This window comes from Xenopus laevis, chromosome 3L (genome assembly GCF_017654675.1).
Source record: "Xenopus laevis strain J_2021 chromosome 3L, Xenopus_laevis_v10.1, whole genome shotgun sequence".
In the NCBI taxonomy this organism is placed as follows: domain Eukaryota; kingdom Metazoa; phylum Chordata; class Amphibia; order Anura; family Pipidae; genus Xenopus; species Xenopus laevis.
In genome coordinates this window covers 105,389,056-105,407,900 of record NC_054375.1, presented here as the reverse complement: position 1 = coordinate 105,407,900, position 18,845 = coordinate 105,389,056, and the positions used below count along the sequence as shown (strand labels likewise).

General features: G+C 35.5%; 1 protein-coding gene across 7 annotated transcripts in view; it reads left to right on the top strand.

Moving 5' to 3' along the window:
* tcf12.L (transcription factor 12 (HTF4, helix-loop-helix transcription factors 4) L homeolog) overlaps window positions 1-18,845 on the top strand; it is a 133,941-nt gene that overhangs the window by 33,136 nt on the left and 81,960 nt on the right. For all 7 annotated transcript variants that reach the window (XM_041586765.1, XM_018253035.2, XM_018253037.2 and 4 more), the window contains 2 exons: window positions 6,468-6,538; window positions 10,970-11,072. In XM_041586765.1, the coding sequence (XP_041442699.1) occupies window positions 6,468-6,538; window positions 10,970-11,072 (174 nt within the window). The remainder of the gene's footprint in view (window positions 1-6,467; window positions 6,539-10,969; window positions 11,073-18,845) is intronic.

The following is an 18,845-nucleotide window of genomic DNA, read 5'->3' as shown; positions in this document are numbered from 1 at the left end:
AGTTTAAAAAGCCCCTCTTTCGTCTTCCTATAGTAATCAACAAGAAACAGTCTCAAAACGTCTTGAATGTAATGGAATCAAGTCCACATTTCCCCATTATGAGCTTAGGGCCCAAAATTTCCATTAGGTTACCGGTACTATGGGAAGTACTATCGGGTGACATTATAATAGATGTTTCTTGAAATGCATGCTGAATGCTTTAAAGAGCATTTTATTGTGTACTTTACATTTCTTTATTTGAATATATATTCTGAATGCTTTTCAAATGCAACATGTTGTGTTACAAAAACACAATTAAACACAGCTGTGCTAAAAGAAGATCTGAATACTCATGGGTACAGAATAAAATAGAATCTGTTATCTAGTGTTTAGATATGCTCAAAACTTAAAGGCTCGTCTGATGTAGAAAAAAATAACACCTGTGTGTAAAGGCCCTAATGTAGATTTTTTAGGCTTTTAATGTGATATCATTGTTGGTTCAATCTTTTAAAACCTGATCTTTCTAAAACATATATTCTGCAGGATAGATCAGTAATTAGTTCATTCATACTGTCACAAGATGCATTTTCTTTGTCAGCAAAACAGACAGGAACTTTAAAGATACATTTAATTCAGATTGATGCATTTTTAAAGATAGCAAACTCAGTGGCAAAAATGCAAAATCCATGGCCGGTACTTTTTGTGGGTCCAGTTGTTGTTGAATAATTTGCTTTGGATATGCTTGCACCTGGACTAATGCTATAGTAATAGTACATGGGACATTTTGGCTGCTAGCTGAAAAGCATGGCATAGTAACCTTCCTTGAGCATTTCTAAACAGATGTCCATTTATCACTGGAACAATATCTCAAGAACCATTTTTTCTAATAGATTACTATGTTATAGTAAGCCCAACTCAATTTCATAGGTATGCCAATGCTATGTATCCCAGAAAGCCTCTTACAGTATGTATGGTACTCAAGTATCCCTCTGCAGGAGTTCAGAAATTGCCCAAACACATACACTGCCTTCTTTTGCTTTTAACAGTGAGTGACATGGGCTCCACATTTTGTGAAAAGACCTATCTAACCTACTTCTTAAATGCTGTGAGTTATCTCCTGAGGTAGCAAGTGCTGTCTTGGTTAGATTTGAATTACTGTGCAAGTAACTAGGCTATTATTACTGACATGTATTTATAAAGAGCCAGGCCTGGCAATCTGTGGATTCTTTCAAATGCAAGAAGGGCTGCTGTAAAATATCAATAGTCACTATTTATTGGAGGGCTTGGGTCTCTGAGTACCTGAAATACCAGGTCCTATTTTGATTCTCAATCCAGTAAAGGGCAAATTGCGCAGCATGCAGTTTAAAAGGATATATGTAAAAAAAAAATACAAATTGCACAGAAATACTAATCAATACACAAAATAAAGTAGTCCCAGCTCAATAGACTATCCTGTCAACTGTCATAACTCTAAATGTCTTTTCATTATTTCTTGTAAATTGTTTAAGGTAATTTTAATTAGCGATAACTCTGTTAAAAATAATTCCAGTGTTTCTAACTTGGTATTTTAACGATCTTTAGATTAAAACTGAGGAAAAAAACAAACTAAAACTATAAAGCTAAAAATAAGCGTACGTTTTAGACTTTTTTTCAGGCCTGTATGCACATTTTGTTTTATTTAGAGAAATTTCTTACGGCAGAGTTAACTCTGTATACATAGATGCTCAAGTGTGATGTTTTTCTAACGGGCGTCAACAAATGTCATGCATGGCTGCCATCTTTAAATATTTTTGGTATGCGTTTCGACTTTGAGCTAGTTGGGTTATTATTGGCATATTTTGTATTGCTATTTATTACAGCTTCTCATACAGCTGCTTTGTGCACACGTTTTACATGTTGTGTTTTAAAATGTTACACAAGTAATATTGCTGTGATTCATTGTCTGTTGAGTCACATGATTTAGGTCTCGCAACTGCATTATTACCAAACAACATATTAAAAAAACTATTTTAACCACATTGTTCAACAAAACTTCCCTTTCCCTTAGAGTTTATTTACCACTACAGATGATCTTCCAGATTTTCATTTTTAAAACGTTTAGTGGGATTTTTTATTTATTTTTTAAATATCAAGAACTATTATTTGCATTTGAAATATCTCTGTTAGTAATTGACGTGTCCATATCTGATGATACTTGTTTCAGATATTTTAAGAGCAGGCACAATAGATTGAACTGGAAAGGTTTGCAGACAAGCCCCATAGGACTTCCATTACTCAAACAGTGACTTGATGTGATAAGATGATGCCACTATTATGTTAGCCCAGGTTCAGAAAGTGAATCATTACATTGTACCATAAACTTCATAAGCAGTAGTTTCTAAATGGACAAGTTTCCATGGTATTTAGCTGCCCATCTGACCATACCGTCTTATTACTACTTTAAAATCAACATACATAAGGTCATCATATGGCTACAGTCTCAAACTTAAACTATTTGTGACAAATATATTCTACTTTAGTGAAGAGAAAGATAAACATCTTGCCAGGGTTCAATTGTACTTCTGTTGCACAAAGTGACATTCCTACAAAATGTAGAGGGAAGTCATAGAAAATGATGATTCATTGAGGAGCGATTTATAAGTGTGTGACAGCTGAAAAACTGAGTATGATAAAAAGCATCACATTTAATACGTGATGTCAGTATGTCCCAACTGCAAGGTTTCTGCTCACCTCTTTAACCAATGTTTTGTAGTGCTCAGAAATTGAATCCTGTTCACAGCAACCCTTTAACACAGTCACCTGTTTCTTAGAACACCAAAATATACTCATAAGTTTCTCAGACAGAATTGCACTGGTGCAATGATGCGTTTTTAGCTATTGTCTCCATAGGTGACACGTCTGCATTGAGAGAAATCCCGCAAGTGCTCCACACAGCTCACAGCCGACGGGATCCATAACTTGAGTCTCAAAAGAGTACGAGTTGGCCAGTTGACATCCTTAAAGGGATCCTGTCATCAGAGAACACGTTTTTTTCAAAACGCATCAGTTAATAGTGCTACTCCAGCAGAATTCTGCACTGAAATCCATTTCTCAAAAGAGCAAACAGATTTTTTTATATTCAATTTTGAAATCTGACATGGGGCTAGACAGTTTGTCAATTTCCCAGCTGCCCCTGGTCATGTGACTTGTGCCTGCACTTTAGGAGAGAAATGCTTTCTGGCAGGCTGCTGTTTTTCCTTCTCAATGTAACTGAATGTGTTTCAGTGGGACATGGGTTTTTACTATTGAGTGTTGTTCTTAGATCTACCAGGCAGTTGTTATCGTGTGTTAGGGAGCTGTTATCTGGTTACCTTCCCATTGTTCTTTTGTTTGGCTGCTGGGGGGGGGGCAAGGGAGGGGGGTGATATCACTCCAACTTGCAGTAAAGCAGTAAAGAGTGATTAAAGTTTATCAGAGCACAAGTCACATGACTTGGGGCAGCTGGGAAATTGACAATATGTCTAGCCCCATGTCAGATTTCAAAATTGAATATTAAAAAATCTGTTTGCTCTTTTTGAGAAATGGATTTCAGTGCAGAATTCTGCTGGAGCAGCACTATTAACTGATTCATTTTGAAAAAAATGTTTTTTCCCATGACAGTATCCCTTTAACTGGCAAGACTTTATTACTCAACAGTAGTATCATTGGAAATTAATGAGCCTCAGTGCACAATATTGTTAAATCCACCCAAACCATGCAAACATAAATTAATGCTCTCAATTGTTCAAGATTCATCAGGACCCTGTTCACCCACAGCCACAGAGCCTTTTCCCCCTATGACCCTGTGGCTTAATGAGTGTTCATATGACTCAAGAAATTGCCTATAATGCTCTGCAGAAATATCAAAAGCTATTATTGCAGCTGTCGTGACTATGTTTTACATTGTATGTGTCATAGTATTATTTGTGCTGCAATTTAATTTTAACATTGAGTTTTAAAGAGCCATACTGTCCAGCATTAATGGCATAATACTAATAATTATTATACAATATTTGTAATTTTGTTGTTCGATGTTGGCAAACTAGATAACGCCAGATGTAGAACAGCTATAGACTCACCAGTAGAGACTTTGGCTGCCAAGCCTCAAACCTACAGCCAGAAGGAGTGCATCACACCATATGTACAAAGTGAACAGGCACTCCATGACTCCAACGTTGACGGGTCCAATTAAAAAAATTATAAAGTTAATCTTTATTAAAGTTTGCATTAACATAAAAAAGCCATATTTCATGCTGTGCGGCAGTTAATCATAGGCTCGGCATAAGCCTTTTTATGGTCTTGTAAACTTTAATAAAGATAAATGTATTATTTTAATTGTCCTGTTAACATTGAAATCACAGAGTGCCTGCTCATATTTGTATTTATGTTGGCAAACTATTGGCACAATATTTTGTTTTACATTTTGTGTAATATTGTTTTATTTCTTGAAAGAAGACATTAGACCAGTAGCGTAACTAGATATTACTGGGCCCCATAGCAAATTATTTTTCAGGCCCCCAAAATGTTTAGGGGTTGACTTGTTTTACCAATATTTATTCGATCTATATATGAATTGGGGCCTTATGGGGCCCCTATACCTCCTGGGCCCTTCCATGGATGTTGCTCTCAGTGGCCTCAAAGCAGGTACTTATTTAATTCCTGGCTTGGTTGCATAAAAACCAGGTATTCTGCCGAATAGAGCCTCCTGGAGGCTGCCAGTCCACATAGGGGCTACCAACAGCAAATCGCAGGCCTTCACACACAGGGGTACTCTCTAGGTTTTCTTATAACCTGCAATAGAAAGATACCATGAGTGGTTGATATCATAGATATTCCCTGTGCTAATGACAACTCGCTGGAAAATGTTAAGGTGTAGAGGTCTTTTTTCTCTGTTGCAGTGTGTATCATTCAGTGAAGCAACATGATCTTTTTTTATTCCCCTCGTTTTCTATTTGAACATGTAAAATTCTCTATTTAACTTATTTTGTGGGCATGTACCCTTCCCTGTGTTTTTTTTGTGGCATTCATTTATTTTAGAAAAAAAAGTCTGAATTAGGATGGAAGCAGTCACCCTTGTATTCATTTAAATACATTAGTCCCAAATGAATTACCTTATCTGCTGTTTCTAGTCATGCTGCCAGTGCTGCTTCTGTTTGTAAACCAAAACATTTTAAACACACATTTAAGGTTGAGTATATTACCCACTAAAATAGCTCAAGTGAGAAACTTGATGGTAACCTTTAGTTTACCCTTCTATGTGCCATGCATAAAAATGAAATCAAGGCACGAAGAAGGCACACCCATGAGTTGTGTGACTATATTAACATAAGTCTGTTATTGTGTTGGAATTTACTTTAAGCAGTTTGCTTAAAGTGATACTCACACAGTCCTATGATATATTGAGAAATTGTTTTAGTATTCTTTAAAACAGGGCCCATTGCTGTGTTTTATCTCCTCCCTAATTCAGGGTTTTGCCACCTTCTCTGCCTGAAGCCCATCTTTAACTTGGGTAAGGTCTGAAGGTTATGCTGTGTATTCTATCTTTACATAGGGCTGTGTGCCTGTTTTAAAAAATATGGACATTCCTTCTATACCAAAAGGAGCATATCAGAATCAATTTAAAATATTTATAATTCTTCATTATACTCATAAATAGCTGTCACTATAGCAGAACATCTTGTTACTTTTATTTTTTAACTGAACAGATTTTTTCTTCTTTTTTTAAAGTCACAGTGTGGCAGTGCTGTGTGTTTATGATGTTTACATTATAAACTTTTGCAAGCAGGGACCCCTGATCCCATTTTCCCCTGATCCCATTTTATTTTTCCTTGCATCCTTCCTTATCATGATGTTGGTGTGTCATAATAGAACATGGGGGTCATATATAACCACTGGGCAAATTCCCACCTGGGCTGTAACCCATGTCAACCAATCGGGTGATTGCTGTCAGTATTCAACCTGCTGCTTGCTGGTTGAGAAAACGAATCACTAATGGGTTACTATGGGGTTATCCAGGTATGGGACCTGTTATCCAAAATGCTCAGGACCTGGGGTTTTCCAGGTAATGGATCTTTCTGTAATTTGGATCATATCTTAACACTACTAGAAAATCATTCAAACATTAAATTAAACCCAATAAGCTGGTTTTGCTTCCAATAAAGATAAATTATATGTTAGTTTGGATCAAGTAAAAGCTACTGTTTTATTATTACAGAGAAAAAGGAATCATTTTTAAAAAATTTTGATTCTTTTTGATTATAATTGAGTCTATGGGAGAGGGCCTTTCCGTAATTCGGAATGTTCTGGATAACAGGTTTCCAGATAACAGATCCCATACCTGTATTTCATCTGAATACATAGAATTGAAAAACCGAACCCTGATTAGATGCATGGCATTTTCTTTTTGAAAAGTATGACCTGTTTTTTTTTCTGTAGTTCTCTTTAATAACATAACATTTTTTTTTCTGCAGGTATGGATGAAAGATCAGGAGCCTCTTGGGGAACAAGTGGTCAGTTGAGTCCATCCTATGAGTCTTCAAGGGTAAGTGTAAGGTTAAGGCAAATTAGCATGAGGACATGCAATGTGAATATATAAATTGACAAAAGGAAAAAAACTACCAATGAATTAATGCATGCTTTTCAACTATTGTGCAAAAGGTGGTAATACCTATACAATAGATATACAATGGCCTTTACTGTGCATTGTATAATTTTTTACAAAATACATGCAGAAGGGGGTTAAAATGGCACTTTATCTTTTTAATGTATTGTGAGGCGTTGATTCAGCCTATGATTAAATACCCTGGTGCACGAAATAAGCCTGTTTTAGTCTTATGTTTGCTTGAATTAAAGTTTTCTGTTTTTCTTACCTTGCCTGTCTGTGGGATCTGTAAGTGCCTACAATTTTTTGTTGGTATGCGACGCAATATACCTTGAAGTCACATAATATCAAAAGTAATGTTTGGGGCAGATGAATATTGGAGCTCACTGACGCTTTTCTCCTAGCATTGCGCATATGTACATTTAAAGATGAAGCAATATTGTACAATGTGAAAGTATGCTGTTTTGTTGATGCAAACATGTCAATGTTTTTGCTTGATTTTGTGTTGCTGTGTTTTCCTGAACTGTTAGTTCTGCTTGTTTCCCAACCTCCTTTTTTATTCACAAGCAGTTGAGCTGTTTATTCATAAGCTTTAACATTTCAGAATTTCCAACCATTTTCAGATGTGTTTATTATTGCTTAATCCAAATAAATCTATCTTTTGTTTATCTCTGTCACTGACCTCCCAGACACTAGTTAGTTATCATTCCCTGAAACTGCAAAGCCATTTATTAATGAAACATGAGTTTTTGTTATGTTAAAACACACAAGAAGGTAGTAGAGATTAAATGAACACTTAGCTATCAAAAACATTAGTATTTTTGTCTGAAAACAGTGAATTATGTTTAGTTTAGTAGTTTGGGAAAATGTTGTGTTTACATTTTGAAAGAGTTGTCCTACTCTCACAAAGCAGCATTGCAATCGTGTTATTTATGTTGTTTTATCGAAACTAACAGTATTCAGATCACAGTGGGCCAAGACCTTATTTGCAACCCATTGAATGGTGTTGGGTATACAGGTATGGGATCTATTATCCAGGATGCTTGGGACCTGAGGGTTTCTGGATAAGGAATTTTTCTGTAATTTGAATACCCATAACTTAAGTCTGCTAAAAAAACGTTTAAATGTTAAATGAACCCAATAGGATTTTTTGTCATGTTTGTCATTTGTTTTTAATGTAGATTAGTTAGGATCAAGCACAAGGTTCCATTTTATTGCTAGTGAGAAAAGGGAAGGTTTAAAAATTTGCTTATAGTGGGCTCTATGGCCATCCCTTAATTCAGAGATTTCTGGATAAGGGATCCTATATCTGTATTTAGTGATAGAATTTTGTATTTATTAGTGCAAACAGCTAAAAATAAAAAAATAGAAATATTGGTATTTCAATATCTCTTTAGAGCAGTGGTTCCCAAACTGTGAAACTTGGGCCCCTTGTGGGTACTTCAAGCAGTGACACTAAGGCTCAGCCTGAAGACTAGTTGGTGAGAAAATGTATTCGGTGCTTTCTGTTTACTAATAGTGACCACAATAAAGTTGCGTTGTTCTGCCAGATAATATTGAAAATTGGCGACAGCCAAATTGTTGGTCAGATTACAGCTGAAACACAGGTAGCATGGACCAATGCAGTTTCACTTTGAGCTTTGTGTCCCAAGTGATTTGAGTTCTCTTATAGGTGGGTTTCTAAGTTTTAGAGGGTTATTTATTAACGATCGAGTTGTGAATTCTTGAAAAATTCTAGTTTTTTTCACTAGAAAACTTTTAGAGGAAAAAAAAATCGATTTCCCCCCCCCCAGATTTATTATGCTCCGATGCTGCAAAAAGCCAGAATTCAAAAATCCGCCGTCTCAGACCAGTCAAGGCCCTGTATAAGTCAATGGGAGAGGTATCTATTCTAACACTTTGAAGTTATGGTTGACTGTGCTGGGTTTATCTCATCCACTCAGCCAGTGAGTTATTATCTAAATATTGTTAAAGATGACCATACAGTTAGTTTGGAAATTGCCATAATTGTTGAAGTGATGCCTGCTTATTCCAATCATCAATCGCAAACGGTTCTGTATGGCTTCTGAAAGAGGTTCACAATATTTTTTTTTTCCCACTGGTGTGTTTCTGTCATTTAATTGTGCCATTATATACAGTACAGATGAGATAATAACAATTAAAGGCAATGTGTCCTGATAAAACTAATCTGAAAAGTTACATTTTCTCTTAAATGTTTTTGTACAATGTCATCATCCATTTATGTTTATGCCAGTATGTAATTAGAAGTTTTTATGTAGTGAATAACCGTATCTGTCATAGAGAAAAAGAAAGCACAGCCTTCAAAGCAGAACACTGACACCAAGATGTACCACTTTTTAAAGCAATGTTTCTTCTGTTTGTACCTTTGAATCACAAAAAAAAAATCTTGGCCCTGTGTAATGGAGATGCTGTATGGCCTCTATTAACATTTGTTCTGAAAAGTTTATTAAAATATTTTTCTGTTAATGTTTTGGAATTAGAGTAATATACATAATTTTTTTCAAGAAATATTGATTATTATGTTAAATATATTTATTTGCTGCTGTAATGGACAATGAGTAATTTTGACTGTGTTTTTGCCTTGACCCAAATACATTTTCCCTGTTACCCTTAACTGCATGTATTAACCTTGGCAGCTGCTGTTCTATGCTGCCTATCTGACATACGATTGTATAACTATGGCTACCAAAGGAAGCCCTCATGGTCATGATCCAGTTGTAAATGTCAAAGCAATTCTATCTGTGTCTATCAATCATCTTCATCACTAACTTTATAGCATATTAAACGGGCAGTAGGTCTATTTGGGATTTTGGACGCTCCAAACTATTTCTTCAGAAACAAGTAACAAGTTGATCCAAAGTAGTTGTGATATGACATTTCTACAGCCTTCAGTTACTGTGCCTTTGGAATCCCTAACACAGCAGTGTTAACAATATAGGGCCACATTATGGCCTATAGGCTATTACATGATAAATGTTCAGTGATTTGTGAATTAAACCAAGTTCTTGGTGTGAATCTGTTACTTCTGAGCCTGAGGTCCTTGATGATACAGATAAGCAAATAATTCATTGTAATAATGAAATCTGACGGAGTGTTTGTTCTCCTACTTAAAGTGTTATGCTATGACTGTGTGGGGCTTCTACCAGTGGCTTCATTGGCATAATGCTCTGTGGCAATTTGAAAACATAGGTAGAAAACCAGAACGATTATTAGGAATAAACAATATTTATTTTGACATCTTTATTTAAAGCTAGATATGTTTGAGACTTTTCTTAGCAGTGTACTTTAATTTTCTACATAGATTTTCAAGTGAAAGCCTAATACAGGTGTGGGACCTTTTATCAAGAATGCTCAGGACCTGGGGTCTTTCCATACTAATAAATTATTTCAACATTAAATAAACCCAATAGGGTTGTTTTGCCTTCAATAAGAATTCATTATATCTCAGTTGAGAGCAAGTAAAATGTATTGTTTTGTTACTACAGAGAAAAAGGAAATGTTTTAAAATGTTGAATTATATGAAGAAATGATGGATGACCTTCCTATAATTCCAAGCTTTCTTGATAACAGGTTTCTGGATAACCAATCCCATAACTATACTAACAGAGCCACCTTTGCCATTGTTTGTATATCCAATGAATATGGATCAGTAACAGGATAAATCTGAGAATCTACTGCTGATACCTTTTTTATTATTATTTATAGAAAACCCCATTATCTGAATGAAATAAATGTGTTGCATTCAAGGCTGAAGAGGGAAATTTCCCCAAATGTTTGAATGTTAAATGGACCATAGGTCTGGTTGGGTTACTGAACACTTCAAACAATATTGTCAGAACCTAAGCAGCTAAAAGAACAAAAAAAATATCATGTCCAGATAAAGTGAAAAATCCCACTAATGTATGTAAAGTCAGCACAAAGCATAACCAACCCATGTTACTTGTGTCCTACATTATTATTATTATTATTTATTTATAAAGGGGTAACATATTCTTCAGAAGTATCCCATGCAGCATGTAATGAGCCCCCTGCCCACAAGGACTTGTATATTTATGCTTTTATTTTTGCTTTTTACTGAACATTTTTCCCATTTGATGCAGATAAATGTATGCACTCTCCATGTATTACTCGTCACAAGGATGTTATGTTGATTCTTGGTATGTAAATAAGGCCTGTTAGTTTTCCACCATGCAAAATGTCTAAACTGGATAACTTCAAATATTCAGAGAGCAAAGCTAACTGTATGATGAGTAGCCAATTATAACCATAAATATGAATTAGGAGTGGCATTACAGTCAATTAGCAAGACTGCCACATAATCTTTTTAATACTCTGCTCTTTTTTCCCCAGGGTTTTTCAGACAGTCCTCATTACAGTGATCACTTAAATGACAGTCGATTAGGCCCCCATGAAGGATTGTCCCCAACACCTTTCATGAACTCAAATCTGATGGGTAAGTAGGTAATTCTTTGAGAACAGCTCTAAAAGCCTATTTGCCTCTGAGACATGTTTATCCCTTTGTTTCTGTGTGACACATTTAGCATCTGAACAACTGTAGTTTTTTTCCCTAGGTTTTGCAAATGGAAAAGCTTAATTGTGAAGTGTTTTCCTTACAGTTAATTGATGCATTTACTGCAGAACAATAGTGGAACAAATCTGTATGTTTCCAGTACAGGCTATATGGGGCTTAGGGGAAATTTTGCTTTTATGAAGGTTCTTTTGAAGGTTCTTCTGAATCTGTTATCTGAATCATTAAAACTTGGGGACAGTGCCTTGCGGCTTTTTGACATTAAACAGTAATCCATAGCAGGGACATACCTACTTTAAAATCAGTAGTATTTTTAAATTAGTAGTTATAAATGTGCTTATACAAAGAAATCACACGCGTAGCATACATATAATATAGAGAGATACATACGTAACCAGTACCGGTACAAAAGGTGAGGAAGGCCCTGTGCAAAAGAGCTTACAATCTAAAGGGGAAGGAATGAGAAACAAGGCGTGGGAGTGGGTAGGATCAGAAATAAGCAGGTGAGAGATGTTGCAGATGGTATTACATTTGGTAGCTAAACAGAGTGAGGGTAGGCTTCGCTAAACAAGTGTGTTTTAAGAGATCTTTTGAAAGCAGGACGGTTGGGAGAAAGTCAGACAAACTATGGGAGAGAATTCCAGAGGAGGGGTGCAGCCCTTGCAAAGTCTTGAATGTGAGCATGTGAGGAGGTAATGATAGAAGAGTTGAGGAGTGTAGTAAGCGGTTGGGTGAATATCTAGAGACGAGTTTAGAGATGTAGGGAGGGGCAAAGTTATGAAGTGCTATGAATGTCAGGGTCGTTAGTTTAAATTCAGCGGTTGCTGAGGTGTATAAGCCTGGCGGCAGTGTTTGTTATGTCCTGGAGAGGTGACCGTGTCTGGCAGGGAAGGCCTATTAATAGAGAGTGTTACAGTAGTCTAGACGTGATTTGATGAGTAAGAGAATTAGAATTTTGGGTGACAAATGATTGTATTTTGGATATGTTCCTTAGGTCAAAGAGACTTGATTTGATAACTGACTGTATATGAGGAGTGAAGGACAGGGCTGAATAGTAGATACTAATATCTATAAATGAAAATAAAGAAATCATGTTAACGAGTAAAGTAGTCAGAATTTAAAGGGAAAATATAACCCCCACTCCTAATTGAAAGGAAACCTTTTCTGGGTGACAAGGGCAATATGCCTTATTTAAAAGACTTTTTATATAGAGGGTGAAAATAACTCGTTTTAATAGATTAACAAAGTCTTATTTAAGATATTTTATAGTAAATTATGACCTAAAGTTTTGTAAATGCTACAACTGAAATAATATTCCTTAAATTGCGATGTCTAAACTGAGCCAGTAACTACATTACTAGTACTCAGGGTTCAGATTCTGTTTGGCAAAGACAACCAGTTCTCTTATTTTTCAGGTGTAAATATTTTTCTTTTTCATTAAGATTATCCCTTTAATAGTGTTGCTGTCAGTCAGTTGTGTGAACAGCTCCATAGAGAGCAATTAAAACATTCTTTGTAGTGGCAGAATCCAACTAAAATTGACTCCGTCAACTGATTCCATAGGTCAGATCACAGTGGCATAAGAGGTGTACTGAGGCAAGAAGCAACTACTTTATATCTAAAGGTGGCCATAGACTCAAAGATCCGCTCGTTTGGCGTCATCGCCAAACGAGCGGATCTTTCCCTGATATGCCACTAACGGCATGGCTATATCGGGGGTAATCCGAACGTTCGGCCGTATGGTCGAATGATTGGATTACGATACGTCAAGGGGCTCTGACGGGTCGGTCGGGTAAAAATCAAAACATCCCCATCAATATCGTGGCCAGATATTGATCAGGAAGACCCGTTGGAAGCCCCCAAACACGGGCAGATAAGCTTTCAAATTGGTCTAAACGACCGATATCGGCAGCTTTATCTGCCCGTGTATGGCCACCTTAACTGTCGGTGTCTAAAATTGTCTTCATTTGTTGATGGTTTTTGAATCAATGCAAAATACAAAAGAAAACTTTCATTTTTTTTATTCATTTAAATTTTTTTATTTTCATAATGAATTCTCCACTTGTACTTGAAAACCGTACTGCAAGACTGCAAATGAGGCATTTGAAATGATAATGATATGATTAAAAGGAACAGTGCTTCCTCTATATACCCATCTAGTAGCATCACTAGCCTTGGTTACCGCCAGGTAAATTCACAAATAAGCTTTACATTTTCAGATGGTTATAATGCCAGCTATATATTAAGCAGGACAGGCAGCAAATCAAGGTAGCACTGTGCTTATACTGTCTTGTGGGTGTTTTTGTTTTGAATTGTTTGTTTTACTACACACTGATGGTATTTAGAGGTATTTTATTTCTTGCCTGCGTGACCTATTTTGCATCTTTAGTACTGTCCTTTTAAAACACAGCCATGGTAATCTAAATGGATTAGCTAAATCCAAATCCTGGTGGTCTGCAATTTTCTTTTGCAGCTCTTTCTGCTATGTCTATGTTTTGTTCTTAATCTTTACTAAGCATTTTGTGTTTTCCTAGTAAACCAAGCCTCACATTAGTTTGCTGCTGTCATCTCCTTGTGCTTTATGCACATAGTGTTTGGGTGATGGGTTTTGTCTTTTATACTAAGTAAAGCGATAATGTGCCATAATATTGTGTTTTTGAGACCCATTTAAACATGCAATTCTTTGAGAGAGAGAGACCGAGAGACCGACCTGGGGCTTTCTGGATAATGGTTCTTTCCATAATTTGGATCTTCATGCCTTAAGTCTACTAGAAAATTATATAAACATTAAATAAACCCGACTGCTTTTGCTTCCAATAAGGATTAATGATATCTTAGATTGGATCAAGTACAAGGTACTGTTTTATTATTACAGAGAAAAAGAAAATCATTTTTAAAAATTTGGATTTATTTGGATAAAATAGAGTCTATGGGAGACGCCCTTTCCGGAATTCGCAGCATTCTGGATAACGGGTTTCCGGATAACAGATCCCATACCTGTATATATATATTTGCTATGTAATGTTTGAAGAGTCTGTAGAACTCCATGTTTCTCTTTTGATTATGGCTGTTATGCTACCATGATTTTCCTCAAACATTGCTCCCACTATCCATAACCAGTATTTCCCACTAGCAAAAATAGATTGCCAATGATTAACCCCCTCACAGCTTTAAATTCAGAACAGAAAACATAAATATTATTCATGGTGCTGCAGAACAGTGCAGATACAGACCAGTGATGCACTATGAAATGATGGCACAGCGTGTTCACTGACTGCTGACTACTTTTTAGTGACTATTAATGGCATTTTTGCTTAAATTGTGTGACCAGAAGAGGGCATCGTAAGAGAAAACTTGATTGTTGCATTAGTGGTATTTTACATTAGTGTTATATTACAATATGTTTGCAAGGATTGTCTTCTTTGTTTAATAAAAGATGTGGGCTGCATGTTTAAAGCATAATATAGCATCTTTTGATGCAGTTTAGACAAAGATTCATGTTTTATGTGAGGGGCAGTTTTATACAAAGTTTTTTTTTTTGCCATTTCTGTCCTTCTTTGTGTTTTGGATTTATTAAAAGTTACATTACTGGTGTTTGAGCCCCACAACATGAAACACAAACTTCAACTTACCCATTCAAGTTTGCAGTATCAGTCTTCTGCTGTGTGCTACTAACCTGCTTTCCTTTAAACTAAGTGCAGGAACTGCACTTTATTTACACTTTAAGCTTTTCTAAATGTATTTAGGACACTGTGGGTTAAAATGCAGACAATCTGGTATAATATTTCATGGCTGCAGTTAGCACTTAAAAGGATCCTTGCAAAAACAGGAGGAATTATACGTCAAGAGGATGTTGTTATTTTGAGTATTATGCTCAACCATAAGCGTATTTGCCTGGAGAGATAGCGGATTATAAAGTGTCACTGTCTTTCATGATGGAGCTCTTAAACACTTTAATGATCTTGTACTTTGCAGAAGAGAGAGAAAATTCTAACAAGGGTTGATAATGATTCAATAATGAACAATTTACCGCAGAAAGATGCATTTCCATATTCATTTAGTTATTTTTGAAGTGTGCTGTGCATGCAGTAAAGCTATTATATAGCATCTCTCTCATGTTTTCAACTAATGAATTCTTGAATTATCCTGTTGGTTCAAAGGCAAAGAGAAAGGGATTCTGCTTTTAAATGAAATGAAAAATGTGCCATCTATTTTCTTGTGGGGAAGCAATTAAAATCAAATACATTATTTTAAAAAAAGCTAACCAGTAGAATATACTTTTTTAGTTCTGATTCGGTGGTCCATTTAAAGTTAATCTTGTTTGTAGATGAATCACTTGCAAGCTAATAGTTACATATTGTACAAGCTGATTTGTATCTTTGAATTATTTATCATTTTCCTGTATGACTCTGTTCTGCTGAGTCCCAATAAAATGACATGTTGCAGCAGCCATTTTAGGAACTTTGTTTAATTATATATATATATATATATATATATATATATATATATATATATATATATATATATATATATATATATATATATATATATATATATATATATATATATATATATATAATAGATCGGGATGTTTCCCATTCTTTTCATAAGAACAGACACAATGTCAAAGCTCCTGTTCTCTACAAGGAAAGTCTCTAAGTAGGAAACCAGTGACCCACTTGAGACGAACAAACATTATGTTGGTCACTGGTTTTCCGGGCTGCCAGCAGATTTAAGCAGATATGAAGAAACAGAAGATGGCACTTGTGAACTGTTGCACTACTCTGCATGTTTATTGGAGCTTCACAAATAGGGGAACTTTTGAGTATAATAGACTGTATGGGTAGGGGGGGTCCTATGGTTGCCAGTTAAGGGTTTGGGGTTTGAATTCTCCTGTAAAGCATGGAGGTGGGATTATTAAAGAACAGTGCAAGGTGCAGTGGGAAACCCGTACGCCAATTTTTATTCAGGGCATTAAAGATTTGTCCATTTACAGAAATTTGCCAGTATACTGATAACTTATAGTACAGACAGTTCATGAATAACCTATATAGCATATAAGGGATAATGTTTCTCCTTGCAGGAGTATTCCTCAACCATACACAGTAGTAGAGCTTCAGACCCAGGTTATGGAACACCAATATGACCTCTAATATATACATATTTTTACAACAAGCTTGGATGAGTCATGTAACATTAGTGACATCAGAGTTTTAGTGGCTTTTGTGTAATATATATATATATATATATATATATATATATATATATATATATATATATATATATATATATATATATATATATATTGCTCCAAATGCTTAGTTTGCCTTTAAACTACACTTTAGTATTGTATAAATAGACCCATATACAGCAACATCTTAGTTGGTCACTTTGATTGATAATTGACAAGTCCGACACATACACACATTGCCTGGACAATGTATTAGAACTATCAAGATAATTGACTCTGACACAAAGCTGCATGTAGAGAGACAACTTGCTGAGGGGAGAAATAATGAAGAGTAATTGAATTAGTTCAGAAATAATGGCAACTTTGTATTCATTATATTTAGAACTTGTGTTACATTTTCATATTTGTGACAGTTACTTTAAAAATATAGGAAAATGAAATATCCCTTTGGAGTTCCATGTCCTAAACAAAAGTACTCTGGCCAGTGACTCATATTTACAAGAGCCAGAAAGTCTTTCGGAAAAACTCTATGGTAGAGACTCTGTGATACTACAACATAGAAATGAGGTGGAAGTGAGTGCTAGAACCTCAGCGTTTCACATGCCATTTTGTAAGAATTAATTTATGATGTGTTTTTTTTATTTCCTCACTGACCTTCTCAAGGAAAGCAAGACAAAGTGGGCCATGTACCATAAGGATATTTTATAAGTACAGGTATCCAGAATACTCGGGACCTGCGGGTATCCAGATAATGAATCTTTCCGTAATTTAGATCTTCCTACCTTAAGTCTACTAGAAAATAATGTAAACATTAAATAAACCCAGGAGGCTGGTTTTGCTTTTAATAAGGATTAATTATATCTTAGTTGGGATCAAGTACAACGTACGGTTTTATTATTACAGAAAAAAAGGAAATCATTTTTAAAAATGTGGATTATTTTGATAACATGGAGTCTATGGGAGATGGCCATTCCGTAATTCGGAGCTTTTTGGATAACGGGTTCCCGGATAACAGATCCCATACCTGTATATCATAAAAACTACCAAAACCAACCCTTATTGCCATTTGTGACAGTCTCCTGAAATCACTTTTACAAATGCTTGGCATACATTTGTCGCATAGAAAAGACCACCACATTCTCAATTTATGGATGCCCCTGGGCAACAAACAGCACCAGCAGTTATTTACACCCCCACCCCCCTGTACAAAACAGCCATGATCAGATGGATTATTCCTAAACTCATGAATTTTGCCTTTAAGAGGAATAGGCAGATCAATCTTATTCATTTCTGAACTTTTTTATTTTTGTTGTTTTAAGGGCCCTGCAAATCCCTTAAAATGAATTGTGCTCACACTAAAATATAGCGCTCATCTGGTTTTCATTTTCCTTTCATAAAAGCTAATGGGTTTCAAGAAATTAAATTATACAGTCATTTAGTGGCAGCACTAAGTGCATGGCATTTTAAAACCCTATTGGGTTCAGTTCTCTAGGAGATTCATGCAGGTTCAACCTCTACTTTATAATTAGACTAAGAAAGTGCACTTGAAGTAATGATTTTAAATTATAGAGAATGAGACGGCACTCTAAGGACGAGTACAAATAATGCCAAATAGTTAAAGGGGTTGTTCACCTTTGAGTTAACTTTTAGTATGATGTAGAGAGTAATATTCTAAGACAATTTGCAGTTGTTATTTAACCTTTTATTCAGCAGCTCTCCAGTTGGCAATTTTAGCAAAACTGACTTAGCAACCATGTATTGATTTGAATAAGAGACTGGAATATGAACAGGAGAGGGCCTAAATAAAAAGAAAGAGCAGTATTAAAAAGAAGCAGTAGCATTACATTTGTAGCCTTAAAGAGCATTTGGTTTTTAGATGGGGCCAGAGACCCAAATATTTAAAATCTATAAAAAAAAACAAAAAAAAAACTAGCCATTCTGTAACATACTAAAAGTTAACTTAAAGGTGAACCACTCCTTTAAAGGGGAACTATCGCGAATATGAAAATTTAAAATAAGCTTCATCATACTAAAATAAGAAATTTTCTAAATATAAGCAATTATAAATTCTGACCCATTTCTAAAATAATCAAGTTAATCTTCACTGTCCTTATTTTTCTCTTGATTCTTCATGCAGGAGTTGGGAGTCTGATTTTGAATGACAGAGTAATCTATGCAGACCTATGTATATATGAATACATTAGGCCCAATGCTGCCTTTGGGGGTGCTCCTTTAACCGAAAAGATGTATTAGAGCAGATGTATTAGAGCTCATTCTTTTAAAATTACCAGAAATATTCCGACTCTACATGTAGGATTCCTCAAATGCTATATATAAAATAATTTAGAGGGGCTACTAAATCTCTGCCCTTCAAAATAAGTAGAAGAAGGCTCCAATGTAAAATGTAATGTAAAAAACTTTTTTAAATAGACCATCCCCCTCATGTCTGAAGGTGGCCATAGACGTAACAATTTCGATCTTTCTTGGAAAAGATCTTTCCAAAAAAG